We start from the raw sequence: 23,885 nt of genomic DNA on the forward strand, positions 1-23,885 counted from the left end.
CTTCTCCTCTTCTTTCTTCTCCTCCTCCTCTTCTTCTCCCTCTCCATCTTCCTCTTCCTCTTTCTCTCTTTCTCCCTCTTCTCCCCATCCCAACCCCCTCTTTCCTCCCTCCCTCTTTCTCTCTAGATAAATATATATACTAATCGATTGATTGATATTTCTTACAACCTTCTCTCACCCTCCCATCTTCTCACTGCTTAAACTAATTAAGAAATCAAACAGTAGAAGAACAGGAAATCAAATCACAATTTAGCTGTGATTTGAGGATTTCTTTCTCTTATGTCAGTATACCACCTATAAAGCTATTTTGGGTTCAGACACGAGCACCAATTATGATAACTAAAAATGTTTCCAGGTATGGCCAAATATCCTCCAGAGGCAGTAAATAAATAAGCATAACAAATAAATAAATAAATAAATAAATAAATAAACCAGGTTGAAAGCTAGTGAGTTAGTTTTAAACTCCTTAAAGCACTGGTTTATTCTATTAGCTAGGTGAATGTGTATAATTTATGGTATTTCCTGTTTGCTAAAGGAGTGCGTGGGGTGAGTAGGGGTGGGTGGGTGTTGCATAGTGTGGCATTATTCATTTAGGATTTGGTTATTTTTTTTATCCCGGTGATCAGCTTTAAATTAATGGAAATTTCCACGGTATTTTCAAAATAAGCCCATAGGTATTGTCTTCCTTTGTATAGCCTCATGTTTGATTTTAAAAAAAAATAACAGATAAGATAACAATTATTGTTCAACTGCTTTGGTGCTGCTGGCTAAGTTTTTAGGATGGAAAGAGAAAAACAAGCCTTCCAAAGGTGTGCCTGGAATACAGATCACTGGTTACCATGGAAACAGGAGGCCAAAGCTTATATGGATGAACAGAATTGCAAGCCTCTCTCTTTGTTGTGGTCTCTCATTAAATTTAGTTGTTTGCCCCCTTCTTAATAAAAGATTATAAACGATAGAAAAGGGGGCAGAGGACAAGGGTGTAGCTCAGATGTGGAGCACTTATCTGCGATGCAGGAGGTCCTGACTTCAGTCTACAGGTTCACACATACGTGTGCATGCACTCATACGTGGAGATGATTCAATAGAGACACACACACACAGAGAGAGAGGGGGGGGGAGCAGTGGGAGGGAGGGGTGTCATCTCTGGCCAGTCCTCTCATGTTCTCTTCAAAACATCTCTAAAACACACACTCAGGGATTAACAATGAAGCATATGAGCTTTGAGTTTTAGAAACCCCTGCACGGCCTGGTGTGAATGTTATAGGCTCATGAATTTAGGAGTTTGAAGGGTTAAGTATATGATTCACAGTGAACTTGCTTAGCTTTCATGATCACCGCCATCAAAAAAAAGAGTATGTTTTCCTTTCCAAAAGAATGAGTATTTTTAAAAAGCAAGACAGACTATACAGCTTATGCCTCAGACTGCCATTTTTATTGCTTCTAGAATTTGTCCCAATAAACCCTAACCTATATTATAAAGGTTGTCATCAAAAACACAAACTGTATGTGTTTCTTTTTGCTAAATGATTTGCCACAAAACTGTCTGCAACATACAGTCCTCTGTCACTAAAAAGATGTCATCCCGTCTACTCTGCTTCTAATCCTGAGCCTGCCTTGCCAGCTGAACCACCGACGTTGAGTTAGGTAGACAGAGCTAGTCCCACCTTCCTGTCTTACCTCTGAGCCCTTAGCTTACCTCTCCCACCAAGGCCGAGTGTCTGTCACCCTCAGTTCACCCAATAAAACAATATGAATAAAGAGAAACCACAGTGACTACCCACTCACATCACGGGAGTGACCCAAACTCCCAGAGACCCATTTTGAAAGTATATTCCACTCTACTAACATAGCAGATCTCGTCTACAGATTACAAGCAAAAGGTTAGTCAATATTATCCATAACAGTACCCTGCTCTTTTCCCCAAATATACTCAAGATTTTCTTCAAAGGAAAAATATCAAAATCTATGTGTAATATTTTTTTTCTTTCCCCTCTCCAACCCCAGCGTCACAGGTCATGTAAGCAAAGGATAGGATTTCCTTGCTTTGAACAGTGCTGTGAGTTGTCTTGCTTCCCAGGCAACATTTTGCAATGTCATGTGAGATGGAACTGGTATCTAGTTGGAAGAGGCCAGGGGAGAGCCTCACAAGAGAGGGTTCTCTAGCCCAACTTATCAGTCATGTTAAGAATGAAAAAGCTGAGAAATTCTGGTTGAAAACTGAGTGTGTCATTTTATCCAGTTGGAGAAGGCAAGTTAACTTTGTTGTTGTTTGCTGCTGCTGTTGTTGGTTTGGTTTGGTTTTTGTTTTCTAATTTTTGTTTTATTTGTTTATTTATTTATTTTTTATTTGTTTGTTTTCAGTAGTGTTGAATGCAGGGGAAGCAGCCATTTGTTCCATTGGCTTCCGCAGGGCATCACGGACAAACTTAGGTCAGACTCCTAGGAGAAAGCTCCCTTTTTACGAGCCCTCCAGGGTCCCCCTCCAACCAACTCTCCAACCACCGCTGCAAGAAAAACCAGGCGGGTTGCTTCAAGAACAAGGCCAAAGATTACCATTGCGGAATTTGAATTCCATTCCCTGTCGCTACAGGCTAACTGAAAGCAAACGGCTTAACTCCCCTCATTTCACCTGCTCCTTATGTATGTAAAAGGATAGCTGAAAACCCTGAGTGGATGCTTGTGTATGAGGAAACACCCGGGCTTGAAGTGGGAGGGCCTGGCTGGCGTTGGCATTGTACTAGGAGAATTTTCTCAAGATGAAAGCAATCTGAGTCCCCCTGAGTAGTTCTCACTCCCTGCCATCGCCCATAATTCCCCTACAAATCCCTCTGCTCCAAAGGACATTTCTATTCACCAGCGCTTTGTATGACCAAACCACATGAAACCAAAGGAGAAACAGGGTCTCCCTACCAAGGAGCAAGGGTTCTTCTAGGCAAGGCATGCCTGTTGCTACAAGATACCAAACAAGGGATTAAAGTGCAAGGGTTTTAGACTGGGAGCCTAATTTGGGGGCTCCCTTACCTTCTAAATCCTTTAGAGGATAAGCTACTACAGCATAAAAATGCTATAGAGAATCCACTAACTTCATGGAGACTGTTGACAGGGCCTGTGGAGCTGTGAGGGCTGTAACCCTACCTCTAGAGCATCCGTAGCACCGGCTTCTACTCACAGGGCACTCCTCCTGCAGGGTTATACTAATGAAACATTTCTGCTTTAGGTCCACTGCCAAGAGTGGTGCCCGAAATGAATCTGCAAATGCAAAATGAAGTTGCCAGCGGAATGTCAGGGACTCACCCTCCTGTTATAAGTAAATCGGGAGATGCTATGATGCCCTCTCCAAGTGTAAACACTGTCCAAGCTTGGTGCCTGTCTGCCTCTGCTCTTTCAGTGGATCCTTAAGATCCCAAGTAGTTTCTGTAATCCTCTTGCTCCTCACGACCAAGCAGCTCCTATGCTGAAGGGACAGCCGAATGAAGTATTTCTCTCCGAACTAATAAAGTGATATGAAATAAAAGAGTCCGATGGAAATGTATAAAGGGGAGATCTGGACCAAACAGTTGAAAATAGAAAAGGAGGGAGGGAGGGAGGGAGGGAGGAAAGGAGGGAGGGAAGGAGGGAGGGAGGGAGGGATGAAGGAAGGAAGGAAACTAGGGGAAGAGAAAAGCTATGTGTCAATCGTTATAAGGAGAAGCCAATGATATATTCTGTGAAACAGAGTCAGTTTCTGTGTGTGACTGCTGGCAGGTCACCCATGCTCCAATAGAAGGCCACACATCCAAGAATTTATGTGCAGGACACATTGCACTTAAGGGCTTTTTTGTTTTTTTGTTTGTTTGTTTGTTGATTGTTTTTTAAAAGGCACCCAAATTTGATTGGGTAGGAAAGGAGTGAATTTGGGAGGAGTTGGGAAAGAGGGGTGAATACGATTAAAATACATTGTATAAAATGATGTATACATGATATACATATATGTTTATATATAAATAAGTACAAGGATGAAGGGTTTATCCACAGATGATCGACAGTTCTCCTGGAGTATTAGTGTTATTTCTGAAGTGGAGTGGAAGGTGAATTAGCACTCTCTACTGGCTAATTTTCTGTCAACTTGACATAGGCTAGAGTCACCTAAGGAGAGAACTCCAATTGAGAAAATGCTCCCACAAGATGAGTTTGTAGGCAATCCTGTAGGGAATTTTCTTAACCAATGACTACTATGGGACAGTCCAACCCACTGTGTATGATGCCACTCCAGGCTGCTGGTTCTATTTGAAAGCAGACAGAGCAAGCGGTGGGGGGCAAGCCAGTGAGTAGCACCCTTCATGGCCTCTGCATCAGCTCCTGCTTCCAGGGTTCTGCTCCGTTTGAGTTCCTGCACCTACTTCCTTCAGTAATGAACAGTGTGACATGAAGTCATAAGCAAAATAAACCCTTTCCTCCCCAACTTGCTTCATTGTGTTTCATTGCAGCAATGGTAGCCCTAACAAAGACACCTTTTTTTTTTTCTTGTGGGAATGCCACCTTTTTCAGAAAGACACTTTTTAATGCCATACTATAAAATTCTATGTTTAAGGAAGAATTTTTGCAATGACCATTTATTGCTTTAGCGACCAGAATATATATAATTTGGGGACCTACTCAGGACTAAGAAATAGCGCGGCTCAGAGACTTTCTTCTCCTCAGCTCTGCTCTCCTCACACCTCCAGGGACTTTCTGCTTTATTTGTATCTGACTGTCTCCACTTGGATGAAGAATGTATCTCGCTCTGACCTCAGAACAGAAAGATCTGACATAGTCCCTAGACTTCTAGAGCAAATGACCTCTCTGTTCTGGCTTTCTTGGTTTTAAGGGCATGCCATCAACCCTAAACAGAGGCACAGTGCTGTGCTTCCTGTTTCCACCTAGGTTTATCTGAATGGCCTACGACACAGGATCTCTACCAAATCAGAATGGTTCAACACTATCTATTGGCAAGCCATTACCTTCCTCTTTCTTGCTCCTAACAACACAGCCATGACAGCTTTAAACTTCAAAAGGATGTTCACGCTTTGAAATATTCTGTGTACAGTTCTAGGTATTGAGCATATCAACCACATCTGTGATGGTTTTCATGACTTTGGCCCTCGAATAAGATTAAACAAATTCAGTACCAACAAAAGAGTTTAAGAAAACCGGTTTATCCAGCAATCTTCTACCTATATACCTAGTATGTCTTCATGGGTACAGAGTGCTTTTAAGTTGCATTAATTTTTTTATTTTTTTTTTACTAATTCCTTAAGAATTTCATACAATGTATATCGTTCATATTCATCCCTCTTCCCCAACTCCTTCCAGATTCACCCCCTTCCTACCCAATCAACATTGTGTCCTCTTTTTGTCTTTTAAACTCATCAAGTGCAGTTTGTGCTGCCTGGAGCACGGGTGACCTATCCGAGGTCAGGCAAAGAAAACTGACTCTCCGTTGCACAGTGCACACCATTGTCTTGGTTGGGGTAGGACATCATGCCCACCAAACCTCTCCATATTAGGATTTTTGTCTTGCCTGAACTTGCACAGGTCTTATGTACACAGCCACAGCCACTGTAAGTTCATACCTGGAACTGCACTGCTATGTCTGTAAAACACTACTTCATTATAGTCATCCACTACCTCTGTCTCTTAAAATCTTTCTGCCTGCTCTTCTTCAATGATCTCTGAGCCTCAGAGGAGTGGGAATGACACAGTCCTATTTCAGACCGAGCATTCTGCATGTTCTTCTCTGCACCTTGGCAGTTGTGGGTCTCTGTTGTTAGTTACATCTACAGAAAATAGAAGCTTCTCTGATAAGAGTTGAGAGATTCACTAATCTACAGTTATAACAATAAGTCAATAAGTAGTTGGCTTAGCGCATATGTAGTGGAGGATGGCCTTGTGGGTCATCAATGAGAGGAGAGGCCCTTGGTCTTGTGAAGGCTCCAGGATGCCCCAGTATAGGGGAATGCCAGGACAGGGAAGCAGGAGTGGATGGGTTAGTGAGCAGGGGGAGAGGGGATAGAGTGGGGGGTGGATCAGAGGGGAAATGAGAAAAGGGAATATATTTTAAATGTAAATAAAGAAAATATCTAATAAAAAATAGTTGGCTTAGTACTATGTCGCTTTAGCAGACTAATAAGTTCTTCTCTAGGTCCTATAACCTTGCTAGCCACAAGTCCTTGACCCCAATAATAATGACAGAAATGAGTTTCATTTTGTGGCATGTGCCTTAGATCCAAGCAAAGAGTGATTGACTACTGCCATGACATTCATACCAGTATTGCACCAGCAGATATTGAAGGAACACTAGCTCACTACAGCATGTGGCTTGGGTAGGCCTTGCTTTTCTCCCCAACTCCTTCTACCTTGCTAAAAACCTTTAGATTGCATTCCTAAAGCTAGCCACCAAGGTCTATTCCCTTATTTGGCCACTTTCTCTCTATGAGGCTGACTACCAATGTCCAGATGTCAAAATATTGAATTCCAGAAATCAAAAGCCCTTTTTGGCTCAGCTAATTAACATGCCCAATTAAAATTAAACACTTCATCCTAACACAAGGTTTCCCAATTTACCGTTATAAACTGCCATGTACCTGTGGCCCACATCTGTCTCCTCTTTATCCAGGGCAGTCCTTTGTCCCTGTGGAACAAATATCCCTATCCCCTCTCCCTCACTCTTTATTTCTTGTATTTGTCTCTTATTCTCTGCCCTCTCTCCCTCTGGGGCAAATAAATCTCCTTTGTGCTGATTCTATTTCTTATAGGCATGCCTTACCAGCTAGTCATTATTGTATCTCTTAGAATTCACAGCTGGGTAAGATTGATGATATATTTCATTACTAATAGATTAGACTTTTCTAATGCTGATTTACTATTTGGGTTTTTTCCAGCGTAATTAACAGTCTTTCTCTCCTCTGGAAGGGTTCTTAGCAGGTCTGTGAATCAAATTTTTCTAATCGTCCATCCTTTTAATCTTTTTTTTCTAGTGTAAGAATCCAATTGAATATTCACTGTTCTCCATGAAGATATAACCAAAGAAATGGAGCATCTTGAGGCTTGAGCAGACAGGCCTGGCTGTTAAAGGACAGTGACTTAAAACCCAAGCTTAGCCTCTGCTTTCTAGATTTGTAGCTTTGTGTAAGTTCTTCCTGTTGTGTGATAAAACTATTCCTAGGGAGACATATATGAACCCTAGATAGGGGTCCTGTACTGGTTTTGTGTGTTAACTTGACACAAGCTGGAGTTATCACAGAGAAAGGAGCCTCCCTTAAGGAAATGCCTCCATAAGATCCAGCTGTAAGGCATTTTCTCAATTAGTGATCAAGGGGGAAGGGCCCAGCCCATTGTGGGTGGTGCCATCCATGGACTGGGAGCCCTGAGTTCTATAAGAAAACAAGCTGAACAAGCCAATGGAAGCAGTCCAGTAAGCAGCACCCCTCCATGGCCTCCACATCAGCTCCTGTCTTCAGGTTCCTGCCCTGTATGAGTTCCAGTCCTGACTTCCTTTGGTGATGAACAGCAATGTGGAAATGTAAGCTGAATAAACCCTTTCCTCCCCAACTTGCTTCTTGGTCATGATGGTTTGTGCAGGAATAGAAACCCTAAGACAGGTCCCATGACAGACCACCAAAGTCTAAGTTGGTGGTCCAATGAGTTTTATTGGGGTTGCTTAAAAGAGTATAGGTGAGAGTTGACTTACAGGAGTAGAAACGAATCAAAGACAGCTATATCACCAAAGCTCACCCCAGCATGGGTGATAGTTCACAGAGCTGGGAATCTGGAAGTGTGTTTACGGCAACACTGTGAAGTCTGTAAGCAGCTCAAAGAGGTTGCAGAGTATCCTTTCCGAGTTACTCTGGTCTAAAATGCTTCCAGGAAGCTCACCTGGTTTCTGCTTCTCCCAAGCAGCTGGTCTGGTCCCAAGAATCTTTGCAAGCTTGACTTGTCTATGTCTTCTTTGCAGCTTACTTTAGTTGGCCTGAGGAGGAATCTCAATGTTTATTGCTTACTCTGACAGAGAGGGGCCTGGAGGATTTGGTGAGTTTCAGGAACTTCCTGAACCTAGTGTGAGTTCTTTACCTTTCTACCCACAGAGCTTCCCTCCAGGATGCAGTGTTCCAATCTCAGAGGAAACTGTCCCACAACATCCTCATCTTTCTTAGCCTTCAACTTTTAATCTGGAGAAGAATGTTTCCTCCTTCTTAAGATTATTCTGTGTTACTTTTTTTAAGTATCAAAAATACTTAACCAGCTCATAAAATATACTCAATAAGTGTGTTTAAAAGAAGTTAATTTTATAGCATCACTAGTAGAGCATTAAGGAGAGGATTTAGCAAAACTTAAGCCCCAGGCCAAGAAGACCTGAAGCCATCAACAGCCATCACAGAAAAATAGCAGTATATATCGGTGTGTTTGTAGGAGGACTTATCTCTCAGCTTCCTGGCAGCTGATAAAGAAAATATTATAGGCTATTTAACTTACATCATTTAAATAAATAACAGGCTATAGTGTGACAGGTAAAGGGACCAGTATTCGGCACAAAACACCCCAAGACCAAGTTCTCAGCACAAATGAGATTTATGTCCTCAGAGGGACAAAAGACAGGGAATAAAAGACAAAAACAGGAGACAGTGGACGAGGGAGAATCAAGGGAGAAGAAGGGAGAGGGGGAAGGGGTATTTGTCCCAGAGGGGAGACAAAGGACTGCCTCTGGATAAAGAGGAGACACATGGTGGTCCATAGGCAAATGGCAGTTTAGAAAGGAAAAAAGGGAAAGCTTGTGTTAGGATGAGATGTTTCATTTTAAGTGAGCATATGAATTAAGGTGGATAAAAGGGGGATTTTGATTTCTAGGCTTCAATACTTTGATAGCTGGACCTTGGTAGTCAGCCTCAGGGGGAGAAAGTGGCCAAATAATGGAAAAGACCTTGGTGGCTAGCTTTAAGAATGTAACCTAGAGGTTTTTAATGAGGCAGAGGAAGTGGGGGAGAAGGGCAGGGCCTGCCAGAGCCATGTTTGCCATGCTCGGGCTAGCTATCGTCCCTTCAACAGAAAGGACAGATCTTCCCAGCAACCAGTTCTGAGTGGGCCTGTTAATATAACCTTTAATGTAAGGGAAGTGTAAAAGAAAATTAATTTCACAAAGAAAAACTTTTATACGATGTTTTTTTAATTGGAAATGGTCTAATAAGTGAGACCATGTGTACAGCAAACACTAAAGTGCAGAAGCTGCTTTAGAATGACTCCACTAAACCATCTCCTGTGAAGGTGAAAATAATGCCACCCAAACAGGAACTCCCTCACAAGGATCTTCTGTCATAGTTCCTATCCAGAGAGCCAAGCTCTTGAAAACACTCATTTCGGAGAGCTTCCTCTTCTGTTGAGTCTCAAGAGGAGCTTGGCAACCAGAGGACCCTAATCTCTTAGAATAATTAGGAATGACAGCTGGGCAGTTCCCAGCTCCCCCTTAAACTCTCTCTTCTTCCCTCTTCTCTCTCTCTCTCTTCCTCTTCTTCTTCTTCCTCCTTCCTCAGCCTCCTCTGCACTTCTGAAAATTTCATCTAAGACCTTGAGAGTACTAGGTAAACAATTCCTTAGAATCTAATTAAATGCCAGGACTTTAGAGGGAACTTTAAAAGAAGATGAAAATTTGACTTAAGTGGTGTATTAGCTAAAACAATAAGTGAATAAAACCTTTTTAAAAAGGCTTTTATTTTAAGCATCTGCCTTCCTCCTTCTCTGTTCTTTCCTCTTCATGTTTGTCTTCTTCATTTGTGACTGTGGTCTCCCTTTAACTCTCTGATATAGAGCTCATCCACTTCGCAGTGGAAATCCACTGTGAGAGTCTATCAATCAGCTCCTGGCATCATATCTTAGGCATTGAATGCAAATGCTTTCATGTAACTTAGCAGACTCCCAGAGTTCAAAATCCAGGAGACAAAAGGCGCAACCTGGGCCAGAAGGATTTTTAAGGGACATCTATTAGCTGGATGAACTCAAATGTGTCATGCATGGCTCCTGGGGACTTTGAGAGGCAATTCAGGGTGGACAACAACGAGTCTATTGTCCCTGTGAAGACCCCTTAGGATTAGGAATGCTGAAGCTCTTGTCCAGAATGTAGAATCAGATCACACAGGCACATGCACACACACAGACACACACACATTTTCTCCAGTGAGAAGAAGAGGTTGGGTCAAAGAAACATTGAAAAAGTTTTGCTATAAAACTTTTGCAGGTACTCCCTCCTACATGAAGTGAATGCTCTTTATTTAATTTTAAATTTAAAGACTATCTCAAAGTAACTAGCATGTTTTTAAGGGTACTTAAAAAATAAGATTAAGCATAAATGACTGCCTTCACAAGTGTACAAATGGAAAACACATGAACTGCAGCAAAAATCAGCAGAACAACTCAGGAACCATGGAATATCAGGGGCTGAAAGCAAGGGCACTGCTGTCTTCGCCACCTAGCTCTGGTGCTACAGCAGGGAAGCCACCATGGGCAAGATACAAACAAATGGGTGCGGCTGTGAACCAAGAAGAATTTATTCATCAAGAAAAAAGACACAGGGCCGCTCCCTTGCCCCTGACATTGATATTGATCATCTTCTCCTGGTAAAATCATGTGTAACGCTAAAAGAGTGAGTTTGAGACTTTTAGAAAGCGGAAACGTATTTCATGTGCATTGTTTTATTATTTAGAGGGAACAAATAAATGAGAAAAAAACACCGTAAATCTTTTAACACACACGTACAGAGTTGCATGTATTTCTATATCATAAAATCATTTCCTACTTATACGGCAAGTGCCACAGATCCTTTTATAGAGTCAAATCCATTCAGTCTTTTTTTTTCCCATCTCCTCTAAACATTATGTTTGCCTGAGGCAATGACAATCAGAACTCAACTCCAATTTCCATAAGGGGAACTTTCAGTCTCTTCTGGGAATTATTTCATTTTAATCTCATGACACATTATCTCCGTAACTGAACCATTGCATGGTCTATCTGCTGGTCTACTCTCAATTCTCTGCTTGTGTAGATGCAAAGTGGGAGAAAAGAAAGCAATGAAAGCCCTCCAATGAGAAGAGGCAAAAACTACACAGCCTCGGGGAAGTGAGCTTAATGGACACCATGCTCAAATTAAGGGAGAGATTCTTAAATGGCATGCAACACAACACTGTCCTTGTGATACAGGACATCAGACCCATCCTGCTCAGAAAATTACACATGGCTCTATCTCTAGCTGCCTTCACTGAATTCCCAATGGCAGTGTGTAAATTAGAGTCTAGGTGCAGGGCTTACTCTTTCATGTGCTGTTGAGAAACATTCACAGGCTTGAATCAAGTTCGAACCTAAAATTCAATTCAAGCCACCATGTTTTGAAAGTTTTTAAAAATCACCGTTCAGTATTTATAACGGAAAAGGCCCGTATTGTCCAGGAATGCCCAGCCTACTGCTTCCTGTCCAGGGTAGAGATTGGTGACCATGAATAGCTAATCAATCACATCTTTTCCATGGGTAAATGTTCCTTGCTGTACTCTAGCCCCAACACCACTGCCCATCTGTGACTAGGAACTGCTGTGACTGTCATCTCCATTGTTGCTCAGTTCCATCATTTTGCGTAAGAGGACTCTCAGTACTTTAAGCCTTGGGATCTTCCCAAGTGCTACTAACAAGCTATAGTCGGCTCTTGGTCCAGTGACCTTCCTACTTGTGTTTGTCGAGCACTCCTGTAATGGTCAGAGATGGGCTTCGGAGAATGTCTTCAGGGTATTATTTTTTTTTTTTGGATTGGATATTTTCTTTATTTATATTTCAAATGTTTCCTCATTCCATGTCTCCCCTTTGGAAAACCCCTATCCTATCCCCTTCCGCCTGTCTCTTTGAGGGTGCTCCCCCACCCACCCACAGGACAGGGTATTATCTTGATGGTGAACTACTGATATGGGATGTCTACCCATTGAAGGTGGGATCATTCTGCACCTGTAGAAATGAAGACATTCCAGAGATACATGTGTGACTCTCAGACTATTGGGACAATGGACCTCAAAGAAATAAGGAATTTTCCCAGCAATTGCATTCTAGGAGAAGGAAGAGACCCTAGCCCAAGGTGTGGGGGGGTGGGGAGTGGGAGGGGGAATTTGTCTTTTGCATAGTCTAAGAACTTGTTAAAATACCTACATACCCTTAGCACACACCTTTAATTCCTTGGCTGGAATACAAACACACCCTTAGTTCACACTGTTAATCCCAAATAAGGAAGAGAAAGTTAGTTTATAGGAGGAAGCAGCCATGTTTGAAAGTGGTCTCGAATTGAGTGGAAGACAAAATGATGAATCAGAGAAAGATTTGGCTAAATAGGATATGCCCAATTCTCACCAGAAGAGAGGGGAAAAGGAGGCTACATAGGAGACTGTCACACAGAGAGAGATGACAGAGAAGGCAGTTTCAGCAGCCTCTCCCTCCCAAGCGCTGGGATTAAATGTTTGTACCATTGCACCTGGTTCCGGCCTCCTTTTTTAATCCTGGTGGCTTCTTCCCTTTCTTGCCTTAGTTTTTGGGTATCACAAGCGTAACTTGAATAGAAGTGGTAGGAGTAAGAAGCCTTTTCGCCCCAACACATTTCAACATGTGTAATGTGTGCCATTGGCTTCCATAGTGTGGAGACCTTTATCAGTTTGTGACCACCCCTCTGGCTCCTTTATTTCAGACATATTTTCTATTTTCATGTAAATGAGAGAAACAGCCACAAGGTGGCAGATTCAGTCAAGAAATTCCAGAGACACCTACTTGGTTGATTTGTGCCCTATAATGAATACAGTGAAGGTTGTTCTGATGAACACTCCAACAGACTGGAAGGCAAGCATCATCATTAAGATATGTCTAGTGACAAACAAGGCCTCCAGGTGCAACCACAAGGAAGGAAATGTGCTTCTAAAATTGACAGGGAACGTAAGAATCAAAGGTGGTTCTATCAATAGGAGATTATTTCCCCTTAAGAAATGTTGATCGCCAGCAGTCCCATCATCCTGCAATCGATGCGAACAAACACAGTCTCATAGCTGGGCAACGTGCAAAGAGTGAGAGACCTTGGGACGCTCATCCCTAAATGGGATGTCTCCATCAAATTCCTCACCTTGTGGCCTGGGGAATGTTGTGGAAGAGGAAACAGAAAGATGGAAGAGCCAGAGGCTCACAGAGACTGTGGCAGCACACACAGACACAGCACTGGTCCCGGCCAGGTGGACTCCCAGCGCTGAGAAGAGGAGTAGACACAAACCCCTATTCCTAACTCAGACGCTATCGCCAACTGATCATCACTGACAAAGGCAAAATTAGTTTCTCCAATGGAGCATCACTGGGTATACAAATCACACTTAAGTCCCGCCCCACCACCAGCAGTAGATCGCCAACACAAAACAAACTCAGCAGAGGGGTTTTGTCTCGCGGTGCTTTGTCTGTTGTGCTGTTTTTGTCTTGTTTTGTCTCTTTGTTTTAGCCTTACAGATCTTCTGGTTATATATTATGTTTCTGATTTTGTTTTTATGGGTTTTCTGTGTGTTCCAATGTGTGTGTCTCAGTGTCAGCATGTGTTTCTTTTCTCTCTCATTCCTGTGTTGTTGTTTTTATGTTTTTTGTTTTGTTTTGTCCTGTTCTGGTTTGTTTATTTTTATTTTATCTTATTTTATTATTATTAATTTAGATGTCTGTTCATATTCTAATAAGATAGAGAAGGAAAAGGTATGAATTTAGGTGGGTGTGGAGTGGGGAGGAGGTAGGAGGTTGAGAAAAAGGAAAACAAAATCAAAGTTTACTATATGGGAAAAAAAAATTTTTCAAGGACAAAAAAAAAGAAATTTCTCTGCTTAAAATAATAATGTCCTTTTCTTCTTGGCTGAATCTCATTAGTTTGGTATATTTCACCACTGAATGATAAATCTAAGACACAAGAGACTCTCCAGTGTGAACAGAACCGAGGCCTTTTTGGATATGAGAAATCTAGTTTTGTTTTGTTTTGTTTTGTTTTAACCTGAGTTTCATTTGTATAAAAAGATTAGGGCCAGGGTGTTCTGGGGTAGAACATGTGCATAGCATTCAAAAGGTCCTGGGTTCAATCTCCCGACAAAAAACAAATAGGATTCCACATAGAATATGATAATATTAATGTTTTATTGTCTTTGCCCAATGGAATAATTATCCTGAGATAAAAATTGTTCTTTTCTTTCTATGAGAAGGGGACTTGCAGAGGTTGACTCTAACACTATCGGAGTGTCACCCACTCTACTAAATGTCTGCTTTCTTTGGCTTTGCTTACATTTCTGTTTACATTTATGTATGTATTTATTTATTTATTAGACAGAGTTAGTTTTGAAGCCCAGGTGTCCATCCCCCAAAGCTTCCTATGCACTAGGGTTATAGGTGTGTGTCAGCACACCTGGCTCTTCCTCACATTTTCTTTAAACAGTATTGTAAGTATTCAAATGTTTTATCTTTAAAAAATTTAAGAACCAAATGGCATTCTTAAACCCATTTACTTTCCCCACTGATAATCAAGAGTCATAATACTAACAGGTATCTGAGGGAAATAGTTAAAATATTTGATGCCTATGTTAGTTGCCATCTTCTCATCATTTTTTTCCTAAGATTTATTTTATTTATATGAGTGCACTGTAGTTGTCTTCAGAGACACCAGAAGCGGGTATGGGATCCCATTACAGATGTTTGTGAGCCACTGTGTGGTTGCTGGGAATTGAACTCAGAACCTCTGGAAGAGCAGTTAGTGCTCTTAACCACTGAGCCATCTCTCCAGCCCTCTTCCCATCATTTTAATAAATATCTGCCATTTTTAACATACAGGAAGAAAGGGTTGCACTCTCACAGTTTTGAAGGTGTCAAGTCTGGGATCAACTGCCTGGATTGTGTTGGTCTGTGGGGCAGAGGGCCATTTGCACCTTATAACTCCAAGTAAAAGGAACAAAGGAAGACGCTGGGGTCCAACAGTCCCCCCTTGAAGGGCAGAAAATCAATGGCTTTCCATAGGCACAACCTCTTGAAGGTGCCACCACCTGTCATTGGTATCTTAGGCAGGTAGCCAAGCCTTAATACACAGGCCTTAGGGGGGGACACTTACTCAGACCATAGCACTGCCCATCTCTAGGGGAACATCCGAACTCCCTTCCCATTGACAACAGACGAGGCTGTGTGATTTAAGATAGTCCTCCATGTGATAGGCTGAGACCTCTCTGTACCGTTGAGGTTTGGGAGTGACCACTGTGTCTTAAAGCAATGTCACACATAGCACCTCTGGGCACAAGTTCAATAACAAGCCTATGGCTCACCCTCTCCCTTTTCCTTCTACCTCTTACCTCAAGAACCACCGGGAGCCACTCCAATGGGCTCCACCCTCAGATACCCAGTACACAGTATATGTGGGTGAGAAATAAATGTGCATTATTCAACAACTCTGAACCCTGGGGCTGTTTTCTACCACAGCATTATTTACTGTAAGTTGACTGATCCATTCTTTAAGGTGACTGTGAGAATACCTGAACCGACTTCTGTAAAATATTTAGCCCTGTATATGGTTTATGTTCATTTATTTACTTAGTAGGTAATTGGGATATGTATGTTCTTTTTAAAACATTTTTGTTTTCATATAGTATCTTTGACCATGTATCCTCTCCCCCAACTCCTCCTGGATCGCTATCCATCCAACTCTGTGATTCTCTCTCTTTCTCTCTTACTCACTCTCTTGCTTACTCTCTCTCTTTCTTTCTTTCTCTCTCCCTCCCTCCCTCTCTCTCTCTCTCTCTCTCTCTCTCTCACTCACTTTGTCTGTCTCTCTTTTTCTCTCAATCTTTTTCCCTCTCCCTCCCTCTCCTTCTCCTCTCCCTTTCCTTCTCTCCCTCTCCTCTCTCTCTCTCTCTCTCTCTCTCTCTCTCTCTCACCCACCCACACACACACCAAGAAACAGAAATCAAAAAAGAGCAACAAATAAAACACAAAAATGAAAATCAAAACAAACAGACAAAAAGACCAATAAGACATAAATTGCCCAAAAGTCTACAAAAGGATCACAGAGTCCATTTTGGGAGTCCAATACTCCTGGGCATGAGGCCTACCCTGAGATGTGGATGATATACCCACTGACATTCAATTGGAGAAAACAGATTTTTTCCCTTTTGGCAACCTAAATCGATTGCATATAGCTTCTTGATTAGGAATGGGATCCCTAATCTGCTTTCTCCTCCCAGTGCTGGGACACTGTCTGGCTTGAATGTGCAGGTCTTGTGTGTGCTGCCACGGGCTCTTCGAGATCCTATGTGCATCAGTCCCGTTGTGCCTGGAAAACACTGTTTTCTTAAAGTCGTTCATGGTCTCTGGCTCTTACAATCTTTCTGCCACCTCTTCTGAGGTCCCTGAGCCCAGAGGGGAAGGGTTTGGTGAAGACCTCTTATTTTGGACTAAAGGTTCTATAGATGGTATATCACAAGCATTAGAGACAATGTTAAATCATTAATATCCTCAATGGCAATTTATTTGTCCATTCATCTTACCTGCCATAGTTAAAATATACTTAAGTATCAGCTAACATTCTTTACAAGGTGTTAAGACTTTCCTAAGGTTTAAAATAGGACTTAGGATCCAACAAAGAAGCTAAGTCATCCTCTGTGGAGAAAACAATTAAAAGGGGCAGGTGATTAAATAGTGTCCATTGGACCTGTTTTTCTCAAGAATACTTAGTGAGCAATTAGTGCTCCTGGTGACACCACGATGTCTTAGCGGCCTCTGTGACTCAGGAGGCTTACATTACTTTGCTAAGTACAACAAATAAAAAGAAATTCTTTAACCAAAGGCATTCTAATCTCTTTACCTCACTGAATGAGTTTCCTCTTCTGAGTTCTCAGCACCTGACATAGGAAACTGTACACTCCTGACCCATGCCAGGGCACAGTGACAAAGTAAGGCCTGTTCGGTGTCAAATTAGAGTATTTGTAAGTCCCTTTGAAATCTTTGCAAGACCTCAAAGAATGCAAACTCATGTCAACTTGTTCTTAATACAGTCTTGAATGTCTGCATGCTAGCAGACCTAGCAGGCCACTGGCCTGCATTCCCTCTGGTTCCTTTAACCTACATAAAGCATTGTGACCACTACTTAATCAAACGAGTCTAAGCAATACCCCTTTGCTTGCCCCCTTTAATGAAAAATGAGAGTTTTCTCATGATAGCACTTTAACAGAGACTTTGAAAATCAATCTCTCTCTCTCTCTCTCTCTCTCTCTCTCTCTCCAAGGATCTCTTGCACAGTCCAGGATTTAAAAGCAAGAAATGCCCAAGGTTGTGCAGGAATTCACTCCTGACCCTTTCAGCTGAGACAAACACATATAGCCCCCCCAGTTTCTATCTTGACAGGAAATACTCAGACTACTGGTGTAATTGTTACTGCTGAGCCCAGAAGAGAGAGCATGAGGCATAGGCCTGAAACTGAAGGCTTAGCTGAAACAACCTAGGGACAGAAAGACATTTATAATATGTCCTACAATATGAGATATCCCTGTGATGGTTAATACTATCAATCTGAAAAAAAAAATCTAGAATCACCTAAGACATATGCTAATGAACATATCCATAAGGAAGTTTCCAGACCAAGTTAGCTGAAAATTGATATCACCCATTCCAAACTCAGATGACAACATCACATGAGCTACAATCAGGAATAAAATAAAAAGGAGGAAAAGTGAACTGAACACCAGCACTCCTGTCCCTCTGACTAGATGCAATGTGACCAGCAGCCTCGCACTTGCCGCACTTGGCTGTGCACACGGATTATTTATGCCAAAACAAATCTTCCTTCTTACTTTGCTTTTGTTGAGTATTTTCATCCAGCACTGAGAAAAGAAACCAACGCATCCTCTAGCAGGAGATTGGAGGCATCTTTGTCTCTTACCTCATTCCCTAATGAAAGGGTTAATTTGCTTCTTAGATAAAATTGGTTCAGCCCTCTTCCCCACACCCTTAGAGCTTGCAAATTGCTCTTAAGCACCTTAGTCTTAATGAATTGCCAAGGATCATCGGTATTAACGAATGAACTGGCTGGTTTTGTGTCAACTTGACACAAGCTGGAGTTATCACAGAGAAAGAAGGAAATGCCTCCATGAGATCCAGCTGTAAGACATTTTCTCAATTAGTGATCAAGGGTGGGAGGGCTCGTTGTGGGTAGTGCCATCCCTGGGCTGGTAGTCCTGCGTTCTATAAGAAAACAAGCTGAGCAAGCCAGGGGAAGCAAGCCAGTAAGCAGCACCCCTCTATGGCCTCTGTATCAGCTCCTATCTCCAAGTTCCAGTCCTGACTTCCTTTGGTGATGAACAGCAGGGTAGAAGTGTAAGCTGAATAAATGTTTTCCTCCCCAACTTGCTTCTTGGTCATGATGTTTTGTGCAGGAATAGAAATCCTGGCTAAGACAATGGACTAAAATAAACTGGAGCAGGTGTGGCCTCCAAAAAAGTTAGAAATTCAGGGTTGGGTAGATATCAAGGCCTTCGGAGATAGCAGAGGAAAAAGAACTACATTCCTAAACAATAACGCATGAAATAGTTGTTAGAGGGCAATAAGATGGGGGCAATGAGAATTGCAATAATCAATATATAGACTTTAATAGATGATCAGATCATTAACACTGGGAAATCCTAGGAAATAAAACAAATATAATGATATACAGAAGACAAGAGTAATGCCTCAGTGGAAGAAGACCAGCCTAGTCCCTCAGAGATTGGATGTGTGCCCCGGGGGCAGGGAGAAAGGTTAGGTTACTGAGGGGCGACGCCCAAAGTTGGAACTTCCCCTTCTCAAAAGAGAAGGGGAAGGTGTAATATCCCTATGCATGAGGGGAAATTGAGAGGAGAGAGTCCTTCTCACCCCACTCAGAATGCCTATTATAACTCTTTAAATAATCCAGAGAGCCAACAAGATGGCTCAATGGGTAAGACCTGAGTTCAATCCCAGGGACCCACACCCACGTAGCAGAAGGGAAGACCTGACTCTCCCGGGTTGTTCTCTTACCTCCATGAGCACAAGACGACACGTGTGCCACACACACACACACACACACACACACACACGCACACAAAACAAATGTGTGGTATGTAGACACAGTGGAGGTGATTTCAGCTGTGAAGAAAAATAAAATTATGTCATTTGTAAGAAAATGGACAGAATTGAAAGATATCCTATTAAGGAAAACAAGACAGACTCAGAAAGATACATTTCACATACTTTCTCTCATATGTAGAACCTAGATAGCTCTCTCTCCAGGCAAGGAAAATGGGAATTATTGGAGTTAGGGGATTTTTTTTTTTTTTAATTTTTATGTCTATGGGTGTTTTTCCTGAAGGCATATCTGAGTTCAATGTATACCACATGCATGCTCAGTGCCTACAGAGGCCAAAAGGGGACCCTGACACTACAGTTATAAATAGTTGTGAATCTCCATGTGGGTGCTGGGAATCAAGCCTGGTGCCTCTGAGAGAGCAACCAGCGCTCTTAACCTCTGAGCCATCATTCCAACCCCTCAAACAAATTTTAATTACAGAAAAAAAAAGAAGCACCTTTATGGGATTTGCACCCACTGTGAAAGAGGAACCCTGCCCTAAGTATACGCTGTATCTTTACATGGCACCTGATGACCAAGGCAAACACTGATTAATTAGCAATACATCTGAAACGAAATCTTACTTCCCCTTTAACATTTTAAAAAAAATTCTAATGCAGCACCAAAGCATAATAGCATTTACACATTTTTATATGTATGTTGGTAAGTCTTACGGCTTCATTTTGTTTCACTGGCACTATTCTGAACCAAAAAGGGCCATGGAACACAGTTTCACAAAGTTTAGGAGCTACAGGCTGCTAGGCCCCAAATTCTCTAAAGAAAAAGGACGCTGAGTCATAGGGACAGGTCCCATGCATATTCATAATGCTGCAGTCAGTCGTGTAATGAGCTAAATTCAGTTAATCAATTTGACTCTGAATTGAACTCATTGAAGAAATGTAATAAATTCTTGAATAAATCAAAGAATTAGACAGGAGATCGCTCTAATAAGGAAGAGTAATTTGTTGTTTTAGACCCTGTGAGTATAGCCACCAAGAGCACACAGCACGGACAGTGACCATATCTACCAATAGGACACAGCACAGGGACCTGTGAGTGTAGCTACCAACATGGCACAGCACCCTGACCTTGCCTGTAAGTGTAGTTACTGACAGCACATACACAATAATTAGTAGCAGTTTTCTTTGCTCTCTCTTACATGACACAATTCTGTTTGAAACCCTGCTTTCAGGGTTACACAGATATAAGTGGGGTCTTGATGTCCTTAGTCAGATGATATTACCTAAATTATACAATTCCAGCTTCTCAATTTTAAGGAGCCTCATACTAATTAGGTATTTAAAGCACAAATATGGGAGTGGCATAGCTCCCATACCCGGGAATCATCCTCAAAACTTTCCTGACATCATCTCCTGAAATCCTGCCCACAATACCTTATGAAAATCAACGTATTACAGGCATTTCATGGATGCAGAAAAGAAGGCCAAGAGAAGATAAAGACCTTGTCTACCCTCAATTAGTAAAGCTAGATTTCAACTACCAAAGTCTTCCTCTGAATCACTCACTAACTGCATTGAAAATCTGTCTCCTTGCCCTCCCAACCCCAGAAAGACCCGCGGAAAATGCCCACCTCAGCTCTAACCCTCAAGAAGGCAGAGACCAAAGGCAACCTTGGAGCCTCTGTCCACCTCTAACACTACTCTCCTCCTTCTCCTCCTCCTCCTCCTTCTCCTCCTCCTCCTCCTCCTCCTCCTTCTCCTCCTCCTCCTTCTCCTCCTCCTTCTCCTCCTCCTTCTCCTCTCCTTCCTCCCTCTCCTTCCCCTCCTCCCCTTCCTTCCCCTCCTCTCCCTCCTCCTCCATTTCTTTTTTCCTCCTCTTCCTCCTCTGTTTCTGCCTCCTCCTTCACCCTACTTCTCCTCCTCCCAGTCCATCCCTCTCCTCTTCTTCCTCCCCCTCTTATTCCTTCTCCATCCCTCCCTACTGCCTCCAAAGCCTCCTCCACAGGACCACAGTCCAGTCTTCCAGTCCTTGCCCTGCATCTTACTTCAAACATGAGAACTGTTCAATGTGAACTAACAGAACACCTTTAGTGGTTATAGACCAGATACAAAGTGTGTCACATGAACAGCCTTTAAAAAGTATGTTCGTGCCATTTCTCAAAAGCACCACTTGACTCTCATTCCTTCTCAGACGTCAAACTGTTTCATTCTCTACCTTTCCTAGAGTTTTCTTCTTAGCGTGTGTGAAGCTAAAATAAATCCACTTCTTTTCAGCTGGCTGGTAAAACCCCACAGGTCTCCAGTACTACACACAGCTTGGCAGAGATAGTTGGCGAGCCAGCCCATTGTGTGACTGGAACGAAACAAATAAAATACAGTGAGCCGAACGCTCAGCCTGAGTGAGGCTGGTGAGCCAAGATGTCAGGCTTGGGGCAGCAAGCCGGTGAAATGGGTAAAGGCACTTGTCACCACCAAGTGTCACAACATGAGTTCCATCCCCGGGACCCACATGTGGAGCAAAAGACCAGATTCCTGCAAGTTCCTCTAACTTTCACCCCCACCTCCCTCCCCCACCTTTCTCTGCCTCTGTCTCTCTCTGTTTCTGTCTGTCTCTCTCTCTCTGTCTCTCTCTCTGTGTCTCTCTCTCTGTGTCTCTCTGTCTCTCTGTCTCTCTGTCTCTCTCTCTCTCTCTCTCTCTCTCTCTCTCACACACACACACACACACACACATATACATACACACTAATTTTTCTAGTGTTGGCAGTTGGAAGTAACATTAAGAAAATCATGACTTGCTGTCTTATATCAGGAAATGTGAGGAACACGGTCTCAGAATGTTGAAGACTGCTGCAGCCTTCCGTGGCTGTCCAAACAGGTAACTGCAACTTGGTTGCTCAAAGGAACAAAAAAGTAACTCCTGGGAAGCCTCCTGGGAGGCCAGAGGTCAAGGGGTCAGCTTGGCTGTGCTGTGGGAAATGTCTCCTTGCCTCTTATTAGCTCCTGCCTGCCGTCAGCATTTCCAGAAGCTGTTAGCATTTCTGGGCTCATGGCCTATCAAGCCAACCTTCTTCTTCACCCCACACATGTGTCCTTATGAGGGTACCTGTGTGATCAGTAATTTCCCCCTTCTCAGAGCTTTAATTCACATGTCTGCAAATATGGAAATGTCCATATATTCTGGAGATCGGGTTAAGGTCAATTATTTGGAGGAGGGATCATCATCCAACTGTCTACATTGCCACAATCCAGAACCAGTAGTCACATTAGTAAAAGCTAATGCAGAAGGTCAGGAGGAAAAACAGCAAGCTGAAAGACGGCGGCTGCGCGCACACATGATAGAAAAACATAAACCCCAAGGGCTGTACTGTATTGACCATGGTGGACTGTAACCTCCCAGAAACAAGCATCTGAAAGGCCATCAATGTAGGAAAAGCCAAACAAATAGATTTAGGATAAAACCTTCTTTTTTATGGGGTTTTGTAGTTATTTATTTATTTATTTATTTATTCACTTTACATCCCAATATCTGTCTCCCTCTCTTCCCAGTCCTCCCCAGCCCCATCACACAGCTCGCTCCCACAGGGACTCCATAGGGAGACCAACAGAATCTAATTCCTATTTTTAAAATCTTGAGGGTACACATGTGCATGATGTTTGTGGCCATGTGCCTGCATGTTTATGCGCAAGAGGGAAGCATTGTAGATGTGTAAGTCAGAGATTATTCCCAGTGGTAGGCTTTGACTCCTCCTTTCTATGAGACAGAGTCTCCTCTTATTATCCCCTGTTATATACAACAAGAAGCCAAATGGCTTGTGAGCTCTAGGGAATCCTCCAGTCTCAGCTCTGCATCATGTCCTAGAAGCACTGGGATTACAGACAGCCTACTTTTCATGGGTTCTGGAGATCTGACCTCAGCTCCTCACACTTAAACAGCAAGCACTTAGTGCCCTGCGTCTAATTAAACCTTTAATCAGGGGATAAAGAGTGTGAGCCTGAGGAAGAAAAGGCTTGACCAAAAAAGTAATGGGCTCCAGTCCAGCAAAGATTCAAAAAGAGAATTGCTGACTTTTATTCAGCTCACGACAGGTAAACACATTATATGCCATTATCCTATAAGGGACAAGGTGACATTGTCCATTACTAGATCTCAGAGTGTTAGGATCTGATGTGACATACATTGTCACCCTGTCCTACCTTCTGAGACTTGTGCCCTAGCCTGGGGTTGCGTGGCTGGCACCCATTACTACCCTCACAGTCTCTCTGAGCCTCCAATTGCCCTTTGCCTCTCTGGGCCTTATTATCAACTTTGTAACACGGAAATCCTACCAAGTGTTAATCAGTGAATCTGGAGACCTGTAAATTTCCTTCCTCGGAGGCTGTGGGATCTTTCCTATGAGGTCTTGAATGCGGGACACATTCCAACTGTCTGTAGGGATTCATATAGGGCTCTGTGCACTCCCCCATGTTCCAAGGCTCTAGGAAGTCTACCCCATAAGAGCCCTCACCAAGCCGAGGCCAGTAGGGAACAAGTTCTATAACTCAGGAGGGTGTTCCTCTTAGACCATCCCATTACATGTAATAAACCCCTAAGCTCTTGTTTCAAGGATATACCTTTTTTTTTTTTCTGTTTTTTGAGACAGGGTTTCTCTGTGTAGCCTTGGCTGTCCTGGAACTCACTCTGTAGACCCAAGTGCTGGGATTAAAGGCATGTGGCACCACCACCCAGCTCAAGGATATACCTTTATTTTTTTTTTTTTTTTTTTTTT

The 23,885-nt window shown here is 42.6% G+C and overlaps 1 protein-coding gene across 2 annotated transcripts in view; it reads left to right on the forward strand.

Annotated features, from left to right (window-relative positions):
- LOC116083747 overlaps positions 1-3,517 on the forward strand; it is a 4,902-nt gene extending 1,385 nt beyond the window's left edge. Inside the window, exons 2-3 of one of the 2 annotated variants that reach the window (XM_031360521.1) lie at positions 2,365-2,643; positions 3,221-3,517. In XM_031360521.1, coding sequence (XP_031216381.1) covers positions 2,365-2,643; positions 3,221-3,402 — 461 coding nt within the window. In that variant the 3' untranslated portion in view covers positions 3,403-3,517. The remainder of the gene's footprint in view (positions 1-2,364; positions 2,644-3,220) is intronic. The other variant, XM_031360522.1, reaches the window with a different exon arrangement.
- The last annotated feature ends 20,368 nt before the right edge of the window (positions 3,518-23,885 follow it).

This window comes from Mastomys coucha, unplaced genomic scaffold (assembly GCF_008632895.1).
Source record: "Mastomys coucha isolate ucsf_1 unplaced genomic scaffold, UCSF_Mcou_1 pScaffold8, whole genome shotgun sequence".
Taxonomy (NCBI): Eukaryota; Metazoa; Chordata; class Mammalia; order Rodentia; family Muridae; genus Mastomys; species Mastomys coucha.